We start from the raw sequence: 20,140 nt of genomic DNA on the forward strand, positions 1-20,140 counted from the left end.
CTTTTGTTTCCATTTTACATCAACAAAATGGTCCATAGTTGGTCCATCCTCTAAAAATAATAATGCAAGAAAAGATGAGAAAGTCAAAAGAAATTTGAAACCGCTCAATGAGATGTGTGAACATGGGGTCTACTCTATCATATACCCAATTGCTTTTACTTCTGTAATTCTTTCCCTTTAATTAGAGGGATGATCATTTCGAAGTTTATTTATTTTTCAACATTATAGTATAATTTTTTAAAAAATAATATGAAGCACAATTGTATCTCAAATTTGATATCACGTATAAAATTTAAAATTTTGATGTCAGATAAATTATAAAAATTATCTATTTTTATTTAAAATCTATGCTAAGTAAATTGCACGAATTCGGCATAAACAGACCTTCCAATAAATGATAATTACGTATTGTAACATCAAATAACAACGTATTATACTGCTATAGCATCTGTATAGAGGCATCATAATTGCTAGGCGTGGTCTGATTAAGAATATTCAATCAAGAAAGGTTCGAGCCGTTGCTTTCAAGAGCAAATCCTTCCATCTCACGCACACAAATCCCACAAAAATAGGGTATTTTAGACTCCTCATGTTCCAAAAGACGTGGCTTGTAATCTACGCTGTCTTCGAGCAAAAGCTATTTATTACGTCTGATTCTACAGAGTACGAGGCACAATAAAATAAAGAACAAAAAGGCAAAACCAAGATCGAAATGTGACGCAACCCATCTCCTCTTGCATGCTTGCCTGCCTCTTTTTCTCTCTCTCGGTTTGTTTTTGTGTGTACTTGCGAAATAGCATGAGATCATATAAAAACATATACTAGTTGTTCAAATCAAGAAAACATTTTTCAGACAGAGTCACATGCAGATTGCAAAGTTACAGAAACAGGCATCAGCAAGCCTGTTTTACACCACTCCTTGCACAAACTATTTGCTAGTGTCAAATTGTTTATTCAAGGATTTCTTGATCTTCAGGAAAATATTGATTAAAAAAAAATGCGTTAAGTCCCCGTTAAAGCAGTTCCCTTTATGCTAGACATGATAGCTCTCTTCAATTAGTTTCAGTGGCTTTTGGGTCATTGAGTAAAGTGATAAAGAGACGGGATTCTCAGAGAACCCTCTCAGATTTCTCTGTATCTTGGTGAGTTTTGCTTTTTTTAGTTCAATGAAATTTCTTGAAAATTGGTGTTTAAAGTTTCAATCTTTGTGCTTCTTTTGTGATCTGTTGGACATTTACCGTGAAGCCTTCTTTTTATTTTGGTATTTCTAACACTAGAACTTGAACTTCAAGTTGCGGTCATTAGTTTGTCACTTTCTCCCTTGTAGAAATTGTGTTCTAGCCCTAGTTGATGTGAAGTTGCTGCATTCTTGATTTTCAGAGGTTGAATCTTTTGTGAGATTCTAGAGAGCAAATGCCTTTTGATTTCTGGCGCTCTTGCCTTTGGTAAAGAGAGAAAATCATGCCGTGGTTTAGATTTTCTTGATTGATCTTTTCTTTCAACTTTCTCGTGAATGTAGAGTGAGACATTTCCCTGTTCTGATTTGGACCCTTTTGTTCTTCATCTTTACTGATACCAAAGAAAAGAAGACAAACTAGTTCGAGTTATTAGCATATTTCCGATTTTGGGGGGGTTCATGTATTGTTTCCTTAGTAAAAGATCCGTTTTGACATTAATCGGGGATTTGAAGTGTTCTTGAACATGTCTGAAATAAGGGTTCCAAGAGTAGAACAAGGTCAAACCAAAATTAGAAATGTTCCAATTGCTGTGACCCCCGAAGGATTTTGGTGTTGCCCCTCTCCCGCTGTGTTTCAAAAGACTCAAAAGACACAACCTCCATTGAACAAGACCAGATCATCTCCTTCTCCCCATGGTACTTCTTCGGTTGAGAAAAAACAAACCTCGGCGACTCTGAAAAAGTCCGGAAGTGCGTCCAGGAGGACAGATCTTGTTACCGAGGAACCAAGCACACAAAGTTCCAATGCACCTGTTCTTAATAATAATGCATCGGTGAAGAATGAGAGAGCTTCTCGGCCGAAGCTTGAAAATGTGCCTAGGAAGGTGAGAATTGAGTTTGGCGAACCTGGAACAAGTGACTTGAAGTTAATTTTGCTAGGAAAGCAGGGACTTTCTGTGAAGTTGAGTGTTCACAGGAGTGTACTCTTGGAAAATAGTAGTTACTTTGCCAGCGAAATATCCCAACAGCAACCTGTCTTTCCTTGTCTTGAAATCGAGGACTGCGAAGATGTGGAGATATATGTTGAGACTATTGGATTGATGTACTGTAAAGATCTGAAGCCACAGTTGATCAAGCAGAACGTTTCACGTGTGCTACGCGTCCTTAAGGTAGTCGAAATATGTTTCTCTATTGTAGTCTTAGCTAGATACTGGTTGAAAGATGTTTTTGTGATAGTTTATATTTGGAATTTTTCTTAATCTATAGAATAATTCTGGGCTTTGAGCTTGTATATGTTTCGGTTGGTGAAAGACAAATTCTCAGTTAGCCTAATTTTGACCAAGTATATCGTGAATTTATACTGCAAAGGCTTCCATTATTCCGAGTCAGATATTTTAAGTTATTTCCCTATTTATAATGAATTCTGTAATTCTGATGGCAAATTTCTTTTAGATTGCTGAACAACTCGGTTATATTTCGTGCATCCAATCATGTTTGGAGTACTTGGAAGCGGTCCCTTGGATTGGTGAAGATGAAGAAGAAAAGGTGGTGTCTTTGGTCTCAAGTCTCCAAGGTGAGGGATTAGGAGTCGGACCTGTATTAAAACGAATCTCTCCCGAACTTTTAGATCCACCAAAAGACACCCTTTCTCACATATTAGATCTAGTTCTGAAGAGCAACAAAGAAAGGGGGCGACGTGAGATGAAATCCACTGTCCTGAAACTCCTCAAAGAAAACCAGTGTCTTCCCACCTCTTCTGGCTCGAATCACTTGTGCAATGAAACTGTCTACACTTCTTGCAAAAGCTCCTTACAGGCTCTGGTGTCTCTATTCAGACAAGCTGCTGAGCCCGAGTTTTGCAACAGATGTTTAGATACCAGGGAACCAGTGGTGAAGTTACTGGTTCTCGAATCAGATAACCTCATATGGTTACTCGATATACTGGTCAGCAGACAAGCGGCAGACGAGTTTGCCACGATATGGTCAACTCAGCAAGAATTGGCTTCGCTTCACACAAAACTTCCTACCCCGATACGCCACCATGTTAGCTCGATTACAGCGAGATTATTTGTAGGAATCGGGAGAGGGGAGCTGCTTCCATTTAAAGATACACGACATTTGTTGATCCAAACATGGCTACAACCACTTATCAACGACTACAAGTGGTTGCTACATGGCTGCAGATCGTTTGATCGTACGGTTGTGGAGGAAGGATTAGGCAGGACAATCCTCACACTGCCTCTAGAGGATCAGCAAAGCATTTTGGTCTCTTGGCTAGGTAGTTTTTTGAAGTCCGGTGAGGACTGCCCGAATCTTCAGCGAGCTTTCGAAGTGTGGTGGAGGAGGACTTTTATCCGGCCATTTGGGGAATTTGAGATTCTCCAGCAGGGAGACGATAGGCTAAGGACATCAACTTCAAAGATGGAGGTTGAGCAATAGAATCTTGCTGTTTTCAGTCACAATTGGATCTTTTTGTGCTTTTTTTTTTTATTTAATTTGATCTTTAAATTTGCAGTCCCCGTATGAAGTTTTAAAATATAATTGCCTCTTGGTGTGTTGCATAATAGTAAATTAAGATGAATGAATAATTGAATGACATTTTGCTTTCTTTCCCAATGGTTATGTGGAACTTAATTAGTTTGGTTCAATTAGTTTAAGGTGTTCAAACAAAGTTGGTACCTCAAATTTGTAAAAAATGTTGAAAAATAATATTTAAATGTGTGTATTGAATATTTGAATGTTGAAAATAAGAGTTGTAAATATTGAAAATTAGTGTGTGATGATGTAGGTAATGATGAATTTATTTTTGGATTATTTGTAAAGATTTTCTATAAATAGATCTCTCATTTGTGAAGAAAATCACAATTGAGTTGAGAGAAAAATATTATAAATTGTGTTGTTTGGTAAATTTTGAGAGTTTGAGATTTTTATTTTTTACCATAAATTTTACTTTTTCACAACACGTTATCAGCACGAAGCTCTAAAAGTCCTCCATACTTTCCAAGCTCCAAACAGAAGAAAAAGTACCACCATGTCAAATTTGACAAAGCTCGAATTTGTTGCGCTCGACATCACGGGAAAAATTTATATGCCATAGACTCTCGATGTAGAAATGCATCTTGAGTCATTGGGTCTAAGCGAGACCATTAAAGAAAATGGTATATCTTCATGACAAGAAAAAGCAAAAGTTATAATATTTTTGCGTCGACATCTCGATGAAGGTTTAAATTGTGAATATCTCATCGAAAAAGATCCTATGGCTCTGTGGAAGGATTGAAAGAAAGATTCGAACATATAATGGAAGTTATACTTCCGACCGCCCGTGATGAATGGAATATGTTAAGATTCCAAGATTTCAAGAAAGTTAGTGATTACAATTCGACGATGTATCGAATAATCTCGCAATTAAAATTTTGTGGACATGAGGTTACAGAATCAAAAATGCTTGAAAAAACATTTTTCCACGTTTCACGCATCAAATATAACTTTACAGCAACAATATAGCGTGCGTGGATTTGCGAGATATTCTGAACTTATCGCCTGTCTTCTTGTGGCGGAAAAGAACAACGAGCTATTAATAAGAAATCATCAGTCCCAACCCACTGGATCAACAACATTTCCATAAGTAAATGTTGTTGAGTAAAAATGAATTTAAACCTGGAAACCAAAATCAAATCCAGAGACAAGGTTTTGGTTGAGGTCGTGGTCGTGGTCGTGGACGTGGAAGTGGTCGTGGTCGTGGTCGCGGCCGTGGTTTTGAAAACATTCGAGATAGTTATTATTATAACTCATCTCAAAAGAGCGTCACGAACCACCCACCAAAAAGGCATCATGAGAACATGAGTGTAAATAAAAATCACTCAAAAAGATTTGAAAGTTCTTGTTTTAGATGCGGCACTCCAGGACATTGGTCTCGTATTTGTCGAGCCCCCGAGCACCTTTGCAAGCTTTATAAAGAATCGATAAAGATGAAAGAAAAATAGACCAACTTCACTTAACACAGTGGCCGTTTGAGTGATTCAACTCATTTTGATGCTGCAGATTTCCTGAATGATTTCTCTGGAAATGATCAATATGCTGGTGGAATAGAAATGAAAAATATTGACGCTGGAGATTTTCTCAATGATTTTTCTGAAAATGAACAATATATTTGTGAGGCCCGGGCCCGAAGAGGGAGGGGAGGGGGGGGGGGGTGATCGCCGGTGCCATCAGTTGCACGGACAATGAGCGGCTCCTGGCAGGCTTCTAGGTGGAGGGAACATGAATGAATCGACTCACACGGGAATGAGAGAGATTCCGAGACTGTTCAATGTAATGGACTGTACAGTTGAAGAGGGCTTAAAAGATTTGATTTGTACTACTCATATCACGAAGGTGCATCTTCTTTTCGGTAGCTCATCACATAAGAACTCCAAAGTTAAGCGTGCTTGACTTGGGGCAATTTTGGGATGGGTGACCTCCTGGGAGGTTTCCCAGGGTGCGTGTGAGCGAGGACATAAGCACGCTGGAAATACTCGTCTTGGTACAGTGAGGACAGTCGTCAAATCTGGGGCGTTACAGTTGGTATCAGAGCCGACCTCTCTTAGTACGGTGTGGTTCGGGGACGAACCAAGCGGAAGCTGGTGGGCATGTGAGGCCCGAGGCCGAAGAGGGCGGGGGGGGTGATCTCCGGTGCCATCAGTTGCACGGACAATGAGCGGCTCCTGGCAGGCTTCTAGGTGGAGGGAACATGAATGAATCGACCCACACGGGAATGAGAGAGATTCCGAGACTGTTCAATGTAATGGACTGTACAGTTGAAGAGGGCTTAAAAGATTTGATTTGTACTACTCATATCACGAAGGTGCATCTTCTTTTCGGTAGCTCATCACATAAGAACTCCAAAGTTAAGCGTGCTTGACTTGGGGCAATTTTGGGATGGGTGACCTCCTGGGAGGTTTCCCAGGGTGCGTGTGAGCGAGGACATAAGCACGCTGGAAATACTCGTCTTGGTACAGTGAGGACAATCGTCAAATTTGGGGCGTTACAATATTGGTAGAATATAATTGTAAAATAATTTATTTTTCATGTACTCATATGATAATGTTTCATTGTACAAGTATGATATGTGTTGTATTTTTCAATTTATTGTATACGTATTGTCAATAATTTTTTTTTCATTGTATATTTTTTTGAAGTTCAAATATGAAAATGCTACGAACAAAGCTGAAGCTTGCATACCTGATAGTGGTACAACGCACACTATCCTCCGAAATAAAAGATATTTCTTGGAACTAAAACCAACAAAAACAATGGTGAATACAATATCAGGTCATGTAGACTTGATTAAAGGATGTGGTAAAGCACAATTTTTGTTACCTAATGGTACAAAATTTTTGATCAATGATGCTTTGTATTCACCACAATCAAAAAGAAATTTGTTGAGTTTTAATGATATATATTTCCATGGGTATGATACTCAAACAATGAATGAAATGAATGAGAAATATATGCGTCTTACCACATACAAATCAGGAAAAAATATGTAGTTGAAAAACTACCAATGCTACCTACTGGATTGCATTATACATATATAAGTCTATTTGAATCAAACATGGTAGTTGATAATTCTTCAATATTGATCAATTGGCATGATCGATTAGGACATCCTGGTTCAACAATGATGCGAAGAATGATAGAAAATACGCATGGTCATCCGTTGAAAGACCAGAAGATCTTTCAGAATAATAAGTTTCAATGTAAAGCATGTTCTCTTGGAAAAATTATTATAAGACTATCACCAGCCAAAATTCAAATTGAATCACCAATGTTTCTTGAACGTATTCAGGGTGATATTTGTGGATCAATCCATCTACCATGTGGACCATTCAGATATTTTATGATATTGATTGATGCCTCCAGCAGATGGTCACATGTATGTTTATTGTCAACTCGAAATGTTGCATTTGCAAGATTACTTGCTCAAATAATAAAATTGAGGAATCAATTTCCCGATTATACAATCAAGCAAATTAGACTTGATAATGATGGTGAATTTACATCCCAGACTTTCAATGATTATTGTATGTCTATGGGAATCATTGTTGAGCATCCTGTTGCTCATGTACATACACAGAATGGATTGACTGAATCATTGATTAAACGTCTGCAAATGATTGCTAGACCAATGATTATGAAAACAAAGCTCCCTATTTCTATATGGGGATATGCAATTTGAAGATACTCATGATGTCATTAAACGCCTAAAGCGTGGAAGGTCAGTCGGTTCCAAGGATAAAAATCCTCGAAAAAGAAAATTCATAGAGAAACACGATGATCACAAAAGAGAAAATGATGTTCCTGAAGAAACACATGATAATCACAAAATAGAGAATGATGTTCCTGAAGAAACACATGATGATGAAAATGTTCTGTCAGAAACACAAACTGACGAGAATCGTGAAATATCTATCAATTATATTAATACTGTGAAAATATGGAACCGAAAAGATATAGAAGAAATTGATGATATATTTTCTTATAATGTGGCAATCGACATCATAAATGATAATGAAGATCATGAACCAAAATCTTTTGGTGAATGTAAAAATCGGCAGTATTGGATAAAATGGAAAGAAGTCATCCATGTTGAATTGGATTCGCTAAATAAACCTAATGTTTTTGGACCTATAGTCCTTACACCTGAGTTTTTATTCGAAAGCAAAATGAGAAAAATGAAATAGTACGATATAAAGCTCGACTTGTTGCACAAGGTTTTTCTCAAAGGCCTGGAATTGATTATGAAGAAACGTATTCTCCCGTGATGGATGCAATTACGTTTCGGTATTTGATTAGCTTGGTGGTATCTGAAAATTTAGAAATGCTGTCTTATGGATGTTGTTACAGCTTACTTATATGGATCACTTGATAGTAATATATATATATGAAAAAATCCCTAAAGGATTTAAGATGCCTGAAGCACAAAGTTCAAAACCCAGAGAATGTTATTCTGTGAAATTACAAAGATCATTATATGTGTTAAAACAATCCGGCCGAATGTGGTATAATCGGCTAAGTGATCACTTGATGAAAAAGAGATATGTAAATAATTCAATATGCCCTTGTGTTTTCATTAAGAAAACAACATCCGGATGCGTAATTATTGTTGTATATGTTGATGATTTAAACATCATTGGAACGAATAAGAAAATTCAAGAAGTTGTGTCATACTTGAAGGAAGAATTTGAAATAAAGGATCTTGAAAAAACCAAGTATTGTTTGGGTTTACAAATTGAACAAAAAGAATGTGGAATATTTGTTCACCAGACAAATTATACAGAAAAGATCCTTAAACGTTTTAATATGGATAAATCAAATCCTTTAAGTACTCCAATGGTTGTTAGATCATTAAATATAGAAAAGGATCCATTCCGTCCATGTGAAGATGATTGAAGATATTCTTGGTCCAGAAGTAGCATATCTAAGTGTTATCGGTGCCCTTATGTATCTTACAAATTGTACAAGGCCCGATATATCTTTTGTAGTAAATTTATTGGCAAGATTTAGCACATATCCAACAAAGAGACACTGGAACGGAATTAAATATATATTCCGTTATTTACGAGAACGACAGACTTGGGACTTTTGTATTCAAAAGATGATAATCCAAGTATAATTGGTTATGCCGATGCTGGATACTTATCTGATCCACACAAGGCACGTTCCCAAACTGGATATGTATTTACTCGTGGAGGCACTGCAATTTCTTGGCGTCACAGAAACAAACGCTCGTAACAACTTAATCAAATCATGCCGAGATTATTGCAGTACATGAAGCAAGTCGTGAATGTGTGTGGTTAAAATCAATGACCCAACATATCCAAATCTCATGCGGATTATCATTTGACGAGAAGCATGTGATACTATATGAAGATAATGATGCATGTGTTGTTCAAATGAAAGAAGGATATATAAAAAGCGACAGAACTAAACATATTCCTCCTAAGTTCTTCGCATTCACCAAGGAGCTTGAGAAGAATAAATGTATTGATGTTCGTCACATTCAATCAAGTGAAAACTAATCAGATCTCTTCACAAAGGCACTTCCTACGTCAATATTTAGAAAGCACATATATAATATTGAGATGTGCAATCTACGAAATTTGTGAAGAATTGTTTGTGTCAACATGAGGGAGAGTTTACGTGACTGCACTCTTTTTCTCTTACTATGGTTTTTATCCCAATGGGTTTTTCCTAGTAAAGTTTTTAACGAGGCAGTATAAAAACACGTAATGAAGACAATCATTATGATCATCATCACAAGGGGGAGTGTTGAAAAATAATATTTAAAATGTGTATTGAATATTTGAATGTTGAAAATAAGAATTGTAAATATTGAAAATTAGTGTGTGATGATGTAGGTAATGATGAATTTATTTTTGGATTATTTGTAAAGATTTTCTATAAATAGATCTCTCATTTGTGAAGAAAATCACAATTGAGTAGAGAGAAAAATATTATAAAGTGTGTTGTTTGGTAAATTTTGAGAGTTTGAGTTTTTTACTTTTTACCATAAATTTTTACTTTTTCACACCAAAAAAAATATTTTTGAAACATTATTCTTTGAAAACTGGTGAATGAGGGGTTGACAACACTCAAATGGCATTAGGGGCATGCAAGATTTGATTTTTCAAATACCTAATCCAAAATGAAACATTTTATTTTAGTTTGAGTTTTTTTTTTATTGTGGTTTGGTTAATTCGGTTAAGTTTATATTCTGAGTGATAAATTGAATAGTAAATTAATCTGTATGTTCTACTAATGATTTATTAGTAAAAATGAATATTCATTTAAGGCAAAAACTTGTGTGAGTCAGTTTCACATGTCGTATTTTATGAGACGGATCTCTTATTTGGGTCATCCATGAAAAAATATTATTTTTATGTTAAGATTATTACTTTTTTATTGTGAATATCGGTATGGTTGACCCGTCTCACATTTATGTTAAGATCATCAATAGGTGAGTGATACCTCATCGGTGTTCACATAGATGTGCACGGTAGGTGAACAAGCATATCAAAACTGTTATACTATTATACTATATATTATAATAAAATTTCAACCATTAGAGTAAAAATACTTTTCCATTTTATCCATCATTTTATATGAATTAGAGATTTTATTTTATGTTAGTACATCTCATCAATCTTTCTCCACATTTCTCCCAACTAATTCATATATATATTTGGTAAATCGTTTTCAATATATTTAATCATAATTTAAATTAGCGTGTTTGTGCACGCGACACATTTGTATTTTTTAAAAGATATGTGAATATTTGTCATATTTTAAATTTTTAATTATTATTTGAATCAAAATGATTTAAATATATTAAATAGCCTTAATATATATATATATATATATATGATCTTCAAACGTTCGGATTCGAATGACTATAAATTGGTCGAGTCATGATAAGTAATGGACTTGTCTAAACTATCGAATATAATTTGACGCACTCTAAAAGTAGAAGATGACATTAAATGCTTGATACAGTCTCTCAATTCAGTTAGAATTTGGTTTCTTTAAACAGTGTACCAAACATTCTGAATGTTCGATCCGTTGAATTTATGCTCTATTAAGTACAATGATAAATTACATGCTCATAAATGATTATTTCCGATATTCAGTTAGTGCTTGTTCATTATCTTGATTGACCATATTTTCTATATCAAAAGCAAACAATCGGTCAGCTGTATTTTATCGGCTACGGTTGAATTTTATAATTAAATCTAAAATGTTCAAACAAATTCCATGAACAAAAACAAAATAAAAAAATATATTTTAATATGTGAAACTGGAAAATATAAGAAAAGGCATTTGATCGTTTAAAAAGGGTCCAATTTTTAAGCCCAAACCAATCCAATTTAAGGGCCCGCCTGTTAGGTTGATTAGTCCAATTTCAGTAAAATATTTTAAAGGGCCCGTGAATAAAGTGGAAGTTGCGGCCTAATGCTTGATCAAATTCAGTATAAATTACCTTTCAAATAATAATAATAATAAAAAAACATCCCATTAATTTTAGGACACACCAAATTAGATATTAATCAGTTCCAAATATATATACTTCATTTTTTTTATTTTCCCAAATATATAGTGCGGTTTTTACATTTAATGGTATTATTTTACTAATTATTCCTATTAACTAAGTGTTGGAAGATGTGCAGTCATTTTTTAAATAAATTAAATTAAGATAAAAAAATTTGTTTGCACATCTAATTTTTTTTATCTATGGAGAAAAATAAACAAACTTATATTTTAAAAATAAGAAAGTATAAAACTATTTATAAGTATCAACAAAGAAATTATTATCAATGAGTAAGTCTCTTGTGAGAGGGTCTTACGAATCTTTATCTGTGAGCCGAGTCAATCTTACTGATATTCACAATAAAAAGTAATACTCTTAGCATAAAAAAAATATTTTTTCATGGATAACCCAAATAAAAGATCTGTCTCACAAAATAAGACCTGTGAGACCGTCTCACACAAGTTTTTGTCATTCTTTGTAAGTTCCTATGCTGCAGGTGCCAGAATCCACATAAAAGTTAGAATAAAGTGAATAATATATTTGATATTATTTTGCTATCCAGTCTCATCTCAATTATTATCTGAGATTACTAAAGCAAAATAATATATTTGATATTATAAAAATAAAAAATATATTTGATATAACAGAATTATTGACAGATAAAATTAGAATCTATTTAACAATTCAACAACTTATGTTGTTATATTCAATATATTTTTATATGATATATGATATAACATATTTATGTGTCTGTACTTTCAACAATTTACTATTTTGTTATATGTTTTATATTGATAAACAACGCCACCTCTTGCATGCATATATATATATATATATATTTGATATGTGTTCATCTATGTGCTCACTCTTGAGGTGATATTCATTTAATAGATTTACAATTTTGATATATTTAATCACATTCAATAAATGAATGTCACTTCAACTGTGTATATATATATATGGTTAGAGGCATCGTGACTCAAATTATAAAGACCTCCCATTTGTACATAATTATTTAATTTCCGACCGCGAATTCAATATATATGTTTTGGTTGGTTAAGAAGTAAAAACAATTGACTACCTTAACATTTAATTTTCAGTCCAAAGACATCTTAGGTTTCCTGCTGGACCATCATTGTATGGGAAACGAAAAATGTAATGCATATAGCTAGGCCACGAATTAATTTGAGGAAAAAATTGTACTTTTTTTTCTTTTTATATATTTCCATTTTTGTAATTTTGGATCTTTGTTTCATCCAAATTTTAGCAATTTTAATCTTTGATCATTGGGAGTTATAATATGGCAATGTATATGTAAGAGTTGTGTCGACGTTGTGTCAACACCACGTCAGAAAAATATTACGATATGGTGGGTGATTTGTGGTTTATGAGTTTGATAATTCATCGTAGCAAAGAAATATCTACTGGATATTCTTATAAATAGGAGTTTGACGCAAATAAAAAAAATTATAGAATTTTATTTAGTACGCAGAAGAGTGATCTCTAATATAAGCTTAATACATACTAACTTCATATTCAAATATTCTTAATTGTTGTATTGCTGAAATATGTAAATTAAACATTGTATGTGCATAATTGCATTCTATGATAAAGGGGAGAGTTGTCATCTTAGTTCTCTAATTCTTTCTATTATGAATTTTGAATTATGTATGCTCTTTTTTTAAGAGAAAATTACAAAAACCGTCTTGTAATTGACATATGAGTTTTAGTTTATTTGTTTATCACTTTTATCCTCTTTTTTAAAATCAGATATATCACCAATATCTGACGTCATGTCTGAAATATATGGTTTCACGTCATTAACATCAAGCTTCACATCAAAATTATTTGCCTCTGTTTCCCTTCGTTTTCTCCACCAAACAAATGCCAACAAATTTGATATATATATATATATATATATATATCTTGTGGATCAATCTCTATTATTACCTCTATAATTGAACAAAGAGAATCTAGCTAGCTTGGACAGAATTTGATTAGGTTTTTACTTGTAAAATATATTATGATGGATTAAATAGTCAACAACTCTCTTAATTCTAATCATTGCATGATATTTTTAAAAAGACATGCAATTGTGGTTTAATCACCTCAATAGATTGAATTAATTAAAGTTAGTAATTTGGTGTTAAATATAATGGTTGCTATGTTTTTCAAATACTAGATTTTTTATAATATATCTTTAGTATTTTCTTTTTGAACATCTAGAAAATCATATGTTACAAAATAAAAATAAAAAAATAATTTTCATTGTTGCGTGGAAATGGCGTTATAGAGACAAGCAAATCGTGCCGCTATCGATCAATGAATATTATATTTGTCAAGAAATTAATATTTTAGACTAGTAATTTAATAAGCAATATATATATATATATATATATATATATATAATAACTGTTTTGCACACATAACTCTTGTTAATTTGAAAAGTTCCACCATATTAAATATCTCGCATGTCTTATTGACAAAATTTTAAATGTAAAGGAAATTAGTACTGTTGGTCCACAACGTTCTTACATTTTGGGTTTTAGAAACTAAATATAAAGTTTGTTTTCGGTGCAATAATTTTTGTTTTTTGTTTTTTGTTTTTTTTTTCTTTTAGTCCTATTTTATCAGAGCACTGACAAGGCATCGAAAAATTCGATATGGAATTGGAAAATATTGACATTAGAGTCGAAAAGTACTGACATGTCCGGTTTGTTCAACAATTAGACCAAAATAGACAAAAATTAAAATTGATTGTACCAAGGCCAAAGTTTAACTACCTAAAATCCAAAAATGAATAAGTTTAGAATATGTGTCTTGTGAGACGGTCTCATGAGACGGATCAATCCTACCGATATTCACAATAAAGAAATAAAACTCTTAGCATAAAAAGTAATATTTTTTCATGGATGACCCAAATAAGAGATCCGTCTCATAAAATATGATCTGTGAAATCGTCTCACACAAGTTTTTGTCATAAGTTTAGGTAACAAAAAATTATTTTCTCGAATATTAAACATGTGCCGAAGGATTATAACGAGAAATAATTTTCCCAAAATTTAAACTATGTATAGAACTTTAGTAAACATTGTACACCTTGGTAACACGATGTTCTACATTCTCAAACAATCAATTTATCGTAAACGAGATAATTTGAGAATATGACAAGACCTATATTATAATCCATTATCTTATTAATGCAGCGTTTGTATAATAATAATGATTTGATGGTGTTCTAACAGCTATCCCCCGAAGTCTCTGATCGAGAACCGGCTCTTCTCCGGTAAGTTTCCGGCGTGACGTAATCCTAGAGTAAGCGACACATCACTCGCATTCGCCCCGAACCTTAGTAGTGTGGAAGAGTCATTAACTCGCCCATTTCCGGGTTGATGTGTGCTGCCGGAGCCAGTTTCCTGCATGGCCGGAAAAGATTGCGCCGACGACGTTGTGGCATTGTTGTTTGTGTTGATAATGCTGGCTTGGTTTTCCGAGAAGCGTTGCCTATTAATTGCGATGAATGAAGGGTCGCTTTCTGGGGCATTGATTTCATGAGATTTTTTGGGTGCAGGCGGAGGAGTAATTGCGGTGGTGGTGGCGTGAGGCGTTGAATTTTGTGCATTGTTACTGTTGGTACCTGCAGCTGCAGCGCTGGTGCTGCTGCTGCCGCTGTGGTCCCGCTGCGGATCTACCTCATCCTTGGCTTCTTGCTGATACATCTCTTCCACCATGGGTTTCCACAACCGAACCCTCGCATTGATGAACCAGTTTGAAACCTGGATTTACATATGTATAACAAAGTAAAAAAAACAACCATAACCTATTAAATAAATTCATTGCAATTCAACGCAAATGAGTTTAAAACGCTCCAATTATATATATATATATAAATATAAAACCCAGCAATCCTAGGACAAGACGGTCATTCCTCTTGGTCAGTCTCTCGGGTAAATCCGGATACGGCTGCACTAGATTTTGATATACTTAGATTAATGTTTTACGGAAATATATATTTGTAGGTCAGGTGAATCATCTCCATCGATTTAAGGTTGTTTATACATAAAGAATTAAAATCTACTTGAACTCTAATGCTATCCATATATTGCAAATGTCGTTGGAGGTTTGGTCCACCATGATCATAACAAGAAGAAGGAAGTTAATGATATATGTAAGTTGTAAATGCTATGTAGGTATATCCATTAGGCAGAAATTAAGAATAATTAAGAAGTAACAAATGCGTCCAAGAACGTACAGTAGATGCATGTTCGTGTCATTTTTAGGGTTGATTCCAAGAAAGACCTAATCCACAGCTTTCGTTGCATAATCAAATCCCACCATTTTCAGTACAAAAACGGACTGTAACGGGGTGGGATCATTGAATGTGTATGCTGTACTTAAAAATATAAATGTATTAAACACTGGAAAATTTTCATGTCTTACTCGACTGTACTGTAATTGACTGATTTCCATCTGACCCTAAATATAACAGTCAGCTGTTTTTTCTCTGTTTCAGAAAATTTATCTTTCCGGGAAAAGAATCCAAAGAAAGCATTAAAAGGGACAAAAAAAGATTGGTTTTTCTCCAACAGAAACAACAAAAATTCACAGAACAAGGACACAAATCCTCGCAAAGCCAACACCCACGAGCCCCCTACCTCAACAAACCCTCTACAGGAGCAATAAATGATGCTCAAAATAAGGAAAACCCGCTTTTGGGCCGCTAATATGTGAAAAAGAGAGCAAATGGAAAGGGCGTGGTTTTGGAAATCTGATGATAATAAAAAGAATACCTGGTTCCTGGATAGGCCAGTCTGTCGCGCCAACAGATGCTTATCTGCGTCGCTTGGATACCTGAGAAAAATGATCCAGAGGGAAGAAAACGACGTTAGATTCAGAAAACAGAAGCCTTCTTGCCCAAACAGTGTAATTTGAGGACCATACTTTAGGCTAATTTTAGATTTATTATACAACAAAAAGAGAGATTTGTACGTAATTGGATCAAAATTTCTTGGTTCTTTTAGCATTTTTCGTTGCTGCATGGGCGGGACAATCTAGGAGGAACAGAGTAGTTGCAGCAATGGCTGAAAAAGATTCCGAATTAAAGTCGGCAGCTGCAGTTTCTGCTCTCTTCTTTTTGACATATTCATTCATCGTATTCTCTGAATGCTATGTATTTATTTAAAACAAGCAAATTAAATATACTAATTTTTTTCTTTATTTAATCGCCCAATGTAGATACATAATGACTGTTTATAGAGACTAATGAGGACATAATATGATAGGGTCAGAATATGGTCAAAGCAGCATTAAAGGGTCAAAATTAACATCAATTTATTGCATGATATATAACTTAAATTTATATGACATTAATAGCAGGAGAAATTTTGGAAAAAAGGTGGTTGGAAAAAAGGAAGGAAACAACACAACAATCTTTTTCAGCTTTTTTATTGAAAGAACAACATCAGGGGATGCATTTCAGTACCTTTAAACGACAGTCACAAGTAAAAAAGAATTGAAGGGGTGAAAAAAATAAAGGAAGAAAAAGTCAGAACAGTTTCCCAGGCGGAGTTTCAAGATGAAGAATTTCGCCTTATCAGGGAATCCCACAAAAATAATTAATCTTTAGTGATTAACTAACTCCTTTTCTTGATCCCATAGTAAAGAAAGAAACTTAGTTTTTTTTACTACACATTAACGGAAGGGCAAGAAAAACGTACGGATGCAGGAAATGTTCAAAAAGCCAAGCTCTCAAAATGTTGACAGATCGGTCGGGCAAGCCTCTTTGAGGTCTCCACGCTTCTTGCTGCATCATACCCATCTGATGAAATGCTCTTTGTTGCCGCAGGCTTTGCTCGAGAATTTTCAGCCTAGGTGTCTCGCCTTTTGTTATCCCCGAGGTGCCGCCATCTTTTTCCCCCAACAGCTCGCAGGTGTGCTTCAACTGGGCGGAGATGGCGTCTTTCAGGCACCGGAAATGGCGGGACATGGCCTTCTGAGCGAGGCAAGTGTACGGCACCGCCGCCCCGAAACCCATCACCATGTCGAACGAATTCACCACCATCTGCATTTGCTCGCAGTAGTGGCTGTATCTTCTATCCACCTGCAAAATATCAATTATTTAATACTTTGCCACTACTCAAAGTGTACATGATGAGATGTTTGGACAGAAATTATTTTGCTAATAATTGTTTGATGATTTTAATATTCTTTCATTTAATTAATAAAATAAAATAACAAGATCTAGACTCGAAATATATAGTAACCGTACCTATATACATAGGGATCAGATCATCAGATAGTACACTGAAATGATTGTTGACGTGAAGGAAAAATATCCTATGTCTCATCTGTAATGCAATCTTTCGGCGATATTGCCAACAAGATTTGATATTTTTTTCTATGAGATTGTTTGAATAAACAAGTATTGTATGATTGGAAGGAAACCCAAAAAATATAAAACAAGAAACGGAAGAAAATGCAGCTTCATTGTGTCAAGTGAACTGAAATGAACCCAATCAGATGGACCTGAATATTTCACACTCCCGGTGGTTGTCTGGTCTCGTGTTCACTCACCAACTTATAATCCAGCTAGAGTTCCCTAATTGTGCCCCACTATTTCTACCATTTATGTAATAAAAATTGATTTTTTTATATTAGCATGTTCCATTGGCCGGCAATAAAATATCCCACTGAGGTTGCCGGAATTTTCCATGTCCCGGTTGCTTTTTATTATAAAGAATTGGATTAAATGAAAAATATGATTATTATGCAAAATGGAGAGGGAAAGAGAGATTACATGCCTCATCAAGCATGGATATTAGTTTGACCTTTCTCCTTTGATGCTCGAGTCTGTCAGCAGCTGACAAAGAAGGGAGATCTTTTGAAGTAGAGGAAGAATTGACGCCGCCTATCCCGCCCCCACTGGGGTTGGAACTAGGGTTAGCGTTGTTGCTGTTGTGATTCTGCTGTCCAAGTTTGTTTTTCTTGAACTGGCCTCTTCCGACGCTACAAAACTCTTCCAACAACTCTTGGGTTGCTTTGGCGTACTTTGAATTCCTCAAGATATTGACCGCTCCTAAGGAAGACCCCAACTCCACCTGCAATTGGTGGTTCTGACCAACTACTCCGCCTTGCAGGTGCAAGGAGGAGGCGGGGGCTCCGGAATTCAAATTCTTGAACTGATACTGTACTACAGAATTAGAGGGCCCCACGCCTTGCCCGAAACACAACATCCCTCCTTCTCTCATCCTCAGTTCCTCGGCCTTCACCGCATCAAAGTGCTGAAGTGAAGAGGATAGAGATAAAGAAAGCCCTTGTCCTTCGATAACTCCCGGAATTTCATTAGGGTTGGTTTCGTCCTCGCTGTTTGGAACCCATGTGAATTGACCGAAAGCCGCTCCCGGTGCGGCGTGAAAGACTTGGAGATTTGAAGAATTAGGTGAAGAAGAATGGTTGGGAAGCAGCATATGAAGAGTGGAGGAAGTAGGAGGAGGATGATGGTGGGAAGAAGACGGTGAAGGTGACCTTTGCTGCTGCGAGTTCATCAAGAAAAGTTGCATGGCTGCTGCTGGATCCGCATTAATGCTCGAAATCTGATTCTTGGAATCTCCTAATCCACCGCCTACGACCATCCCTTGACGGTGTAAGAACCAATCAGCAGCAGAATCTGCTCCGGTGGGAGGCGGTTGTTGTCTCGGATTCCGGTAACACTGTGAAATTTGACTTTCCAACAACTCAGTAGCCGTAGGTACGCCTCCCGACTGGAAAGTGAACATTTCAGATAACATCCCGACAGTTTCGTAAACTGGGAGCACAACACCTGATTCCTTCTCTTCAATACCTAATAAGGGCGGCGGCGGCGGCGGCGGGTCGAAGCCTTGAATCCTCAGTTTATCCCTTCGGATCTGCTGAGCTATATGATGCTGCTGAGCTTGCTGATGCTGTTCTTGTTGTGATCTCTCGAATTCATTCGGGAAACTGTAGATTCCTTGGTGGTAATCCTGGGACATAGGATTCGACGAAGTTCCCTTGTTCAAGAATTGAATCGAATTGTAATCTTGTGAATGAGAGGTAATTACACAAGCCACTCTTATTCCCATGTCTCTTTCTTCATAATCATCGTCGTCGATTTCCAGTAAACTCAACAGCTGATTCTGCGAACAAATCCATCAAGAAATGAAAAACCCGTATCGGAATTAATTTCAAGAAATAAAAGCTGACAATATGAAAATACATGAGAAGAATAAAAAGGCAAGTGAGGAGCAAAAGCGAAAGCATCAAATTATGAGCTTATTTCTTCTTTGTCGCTTACAAATTCAGCTTTATCAATCCATACACACATACATAAAGGCATCAGACATCGTTTTCTTCTTTCTGGGATTTGAGCGAGAAAATGAAAATAAAAAATAAAAAACTTGAATAATTCTTCTTCTTCTTCTCCTTCTTTTTTTAATCTCTCGCTGTCTGCTATTCCTGAGGCTGTCGTCTCTCTCTCTCACTCTCTATCTATCTCTTTCTCTCCTTTTCTATCTGTTTGCAGAAGCTAGCGGGAGTGCTGTTGTTCTCTGCAATCGCCTTCTCGAAATAAAGAAACAACAAAGAAAAAGAAATGTTTTATATTATATTATGTATGTATATGTAGCTGTGTTTGTATATATACATGCGTGTGTGTAGATGTCTTTTTTTGTATGACGAAGGTGATGATTATTTCTGTGTACACCATATTTTTATCTGCGTTGTAAAGTTATTTCACTGACACTGTGCTTCCATTCGTTTGGTTAAATCCCAAGAAAATAAAATAACTCACTCAGTTTAATTATTATATTCAATTTTTTTTATTATATTTTTACGATAAACAGAGATCGTGATAATCGACTTAATTTATTTTTAAAATTTTA

General features: G+C 35.3%; 2 protein-coding genes across 4 annotated transcripts; one reads left to right on the top strand and one right to left on the bottom strand.

Annotated features, from left to right (window-relative positions):
- The first annotated feature begins 661 nt into the window (after positions 1–661).
- Positions 662–3,741, top strand: LOC142549729 (BTB/POZ domain-containing protein At3g50780-like). Of its 2 annotated transcripts, XM_075658831.1 has the most exons (3): positions 662–1,142; positions 1,381–2,346; positions 2,630–3,741. In XM_075658831.1, the coding sequence occupies exons 2-3, from the start codon at positions 1,702–1,704 to the stop codon at positions 3,614–3,616; spliced, it is 1,632 nt and encodes a 543-aa protein (XP_075514946.1). In that variant the 5' UTR covers positions 662–1,142; positions 1,381–1,701; the 3' UTR covers positions 3,617–3,741. The 2 variants fall into 2 exon arrangements, with proteins under 2 accessions (XP_075514946.1, XP_075514945.1); XM_075658830.1 differs by having other exon boundaries at positions 662–2,346.
- A 10,581-nt stretch (positions 3,742–14,322) lies between these two features.
- LOC142549730 (BEL1-like homeodomain protein 4) lies at positions 14,323–19,856 on the bottom strand. 2 transcript variants are annotated; one of them, XM_075658833.1, is made up of 5 exons: positions 19,555–19,856; positions 18,044–19,396; positions 16,961–17,343; positions 16,034–16,094; positions 14,323–15,019 (listed from the first exon to the last, which is right to left on the bottom strand). In XM_075658833.1, exons 1-5 carry the CDS (start codon positions 19,594–19,596, stop codon positions 14,489–14,491), a joined length of 2,370 nt encoding a protein of 789 aa, XP_075514948.1. In that variant the 5' UTR covers positions 19,597–19,856; the 3' UTR covers positions 14,323–14,488. The 2 variants fall into 2 exon arrangements, with proteins under 2 accessions (XP_075514948.1, XP_075514949.1); XM_075658834.1 differs by having other exon boundaries at positions 19,587–19,855.
- Between the last annotated feature and the right edge of the window lie 284 nt (positions 19,857–20,140).

The sequence above is a fragment of the Primulina tabacum genome, chromosome 6, assembly GCF_025594145.1.
Source record: "Primulina tabacum isolate GXHZ01 chromosome 6, ASM2559414v2, whole genome shotgun sequence".
Lineage (NCBI taxonomy): Eukaryota > Viridiplantae > Streptophyta > Magnoliopsida > Lamiales > Gesneriaceae > Primulina > Primulina tabacum.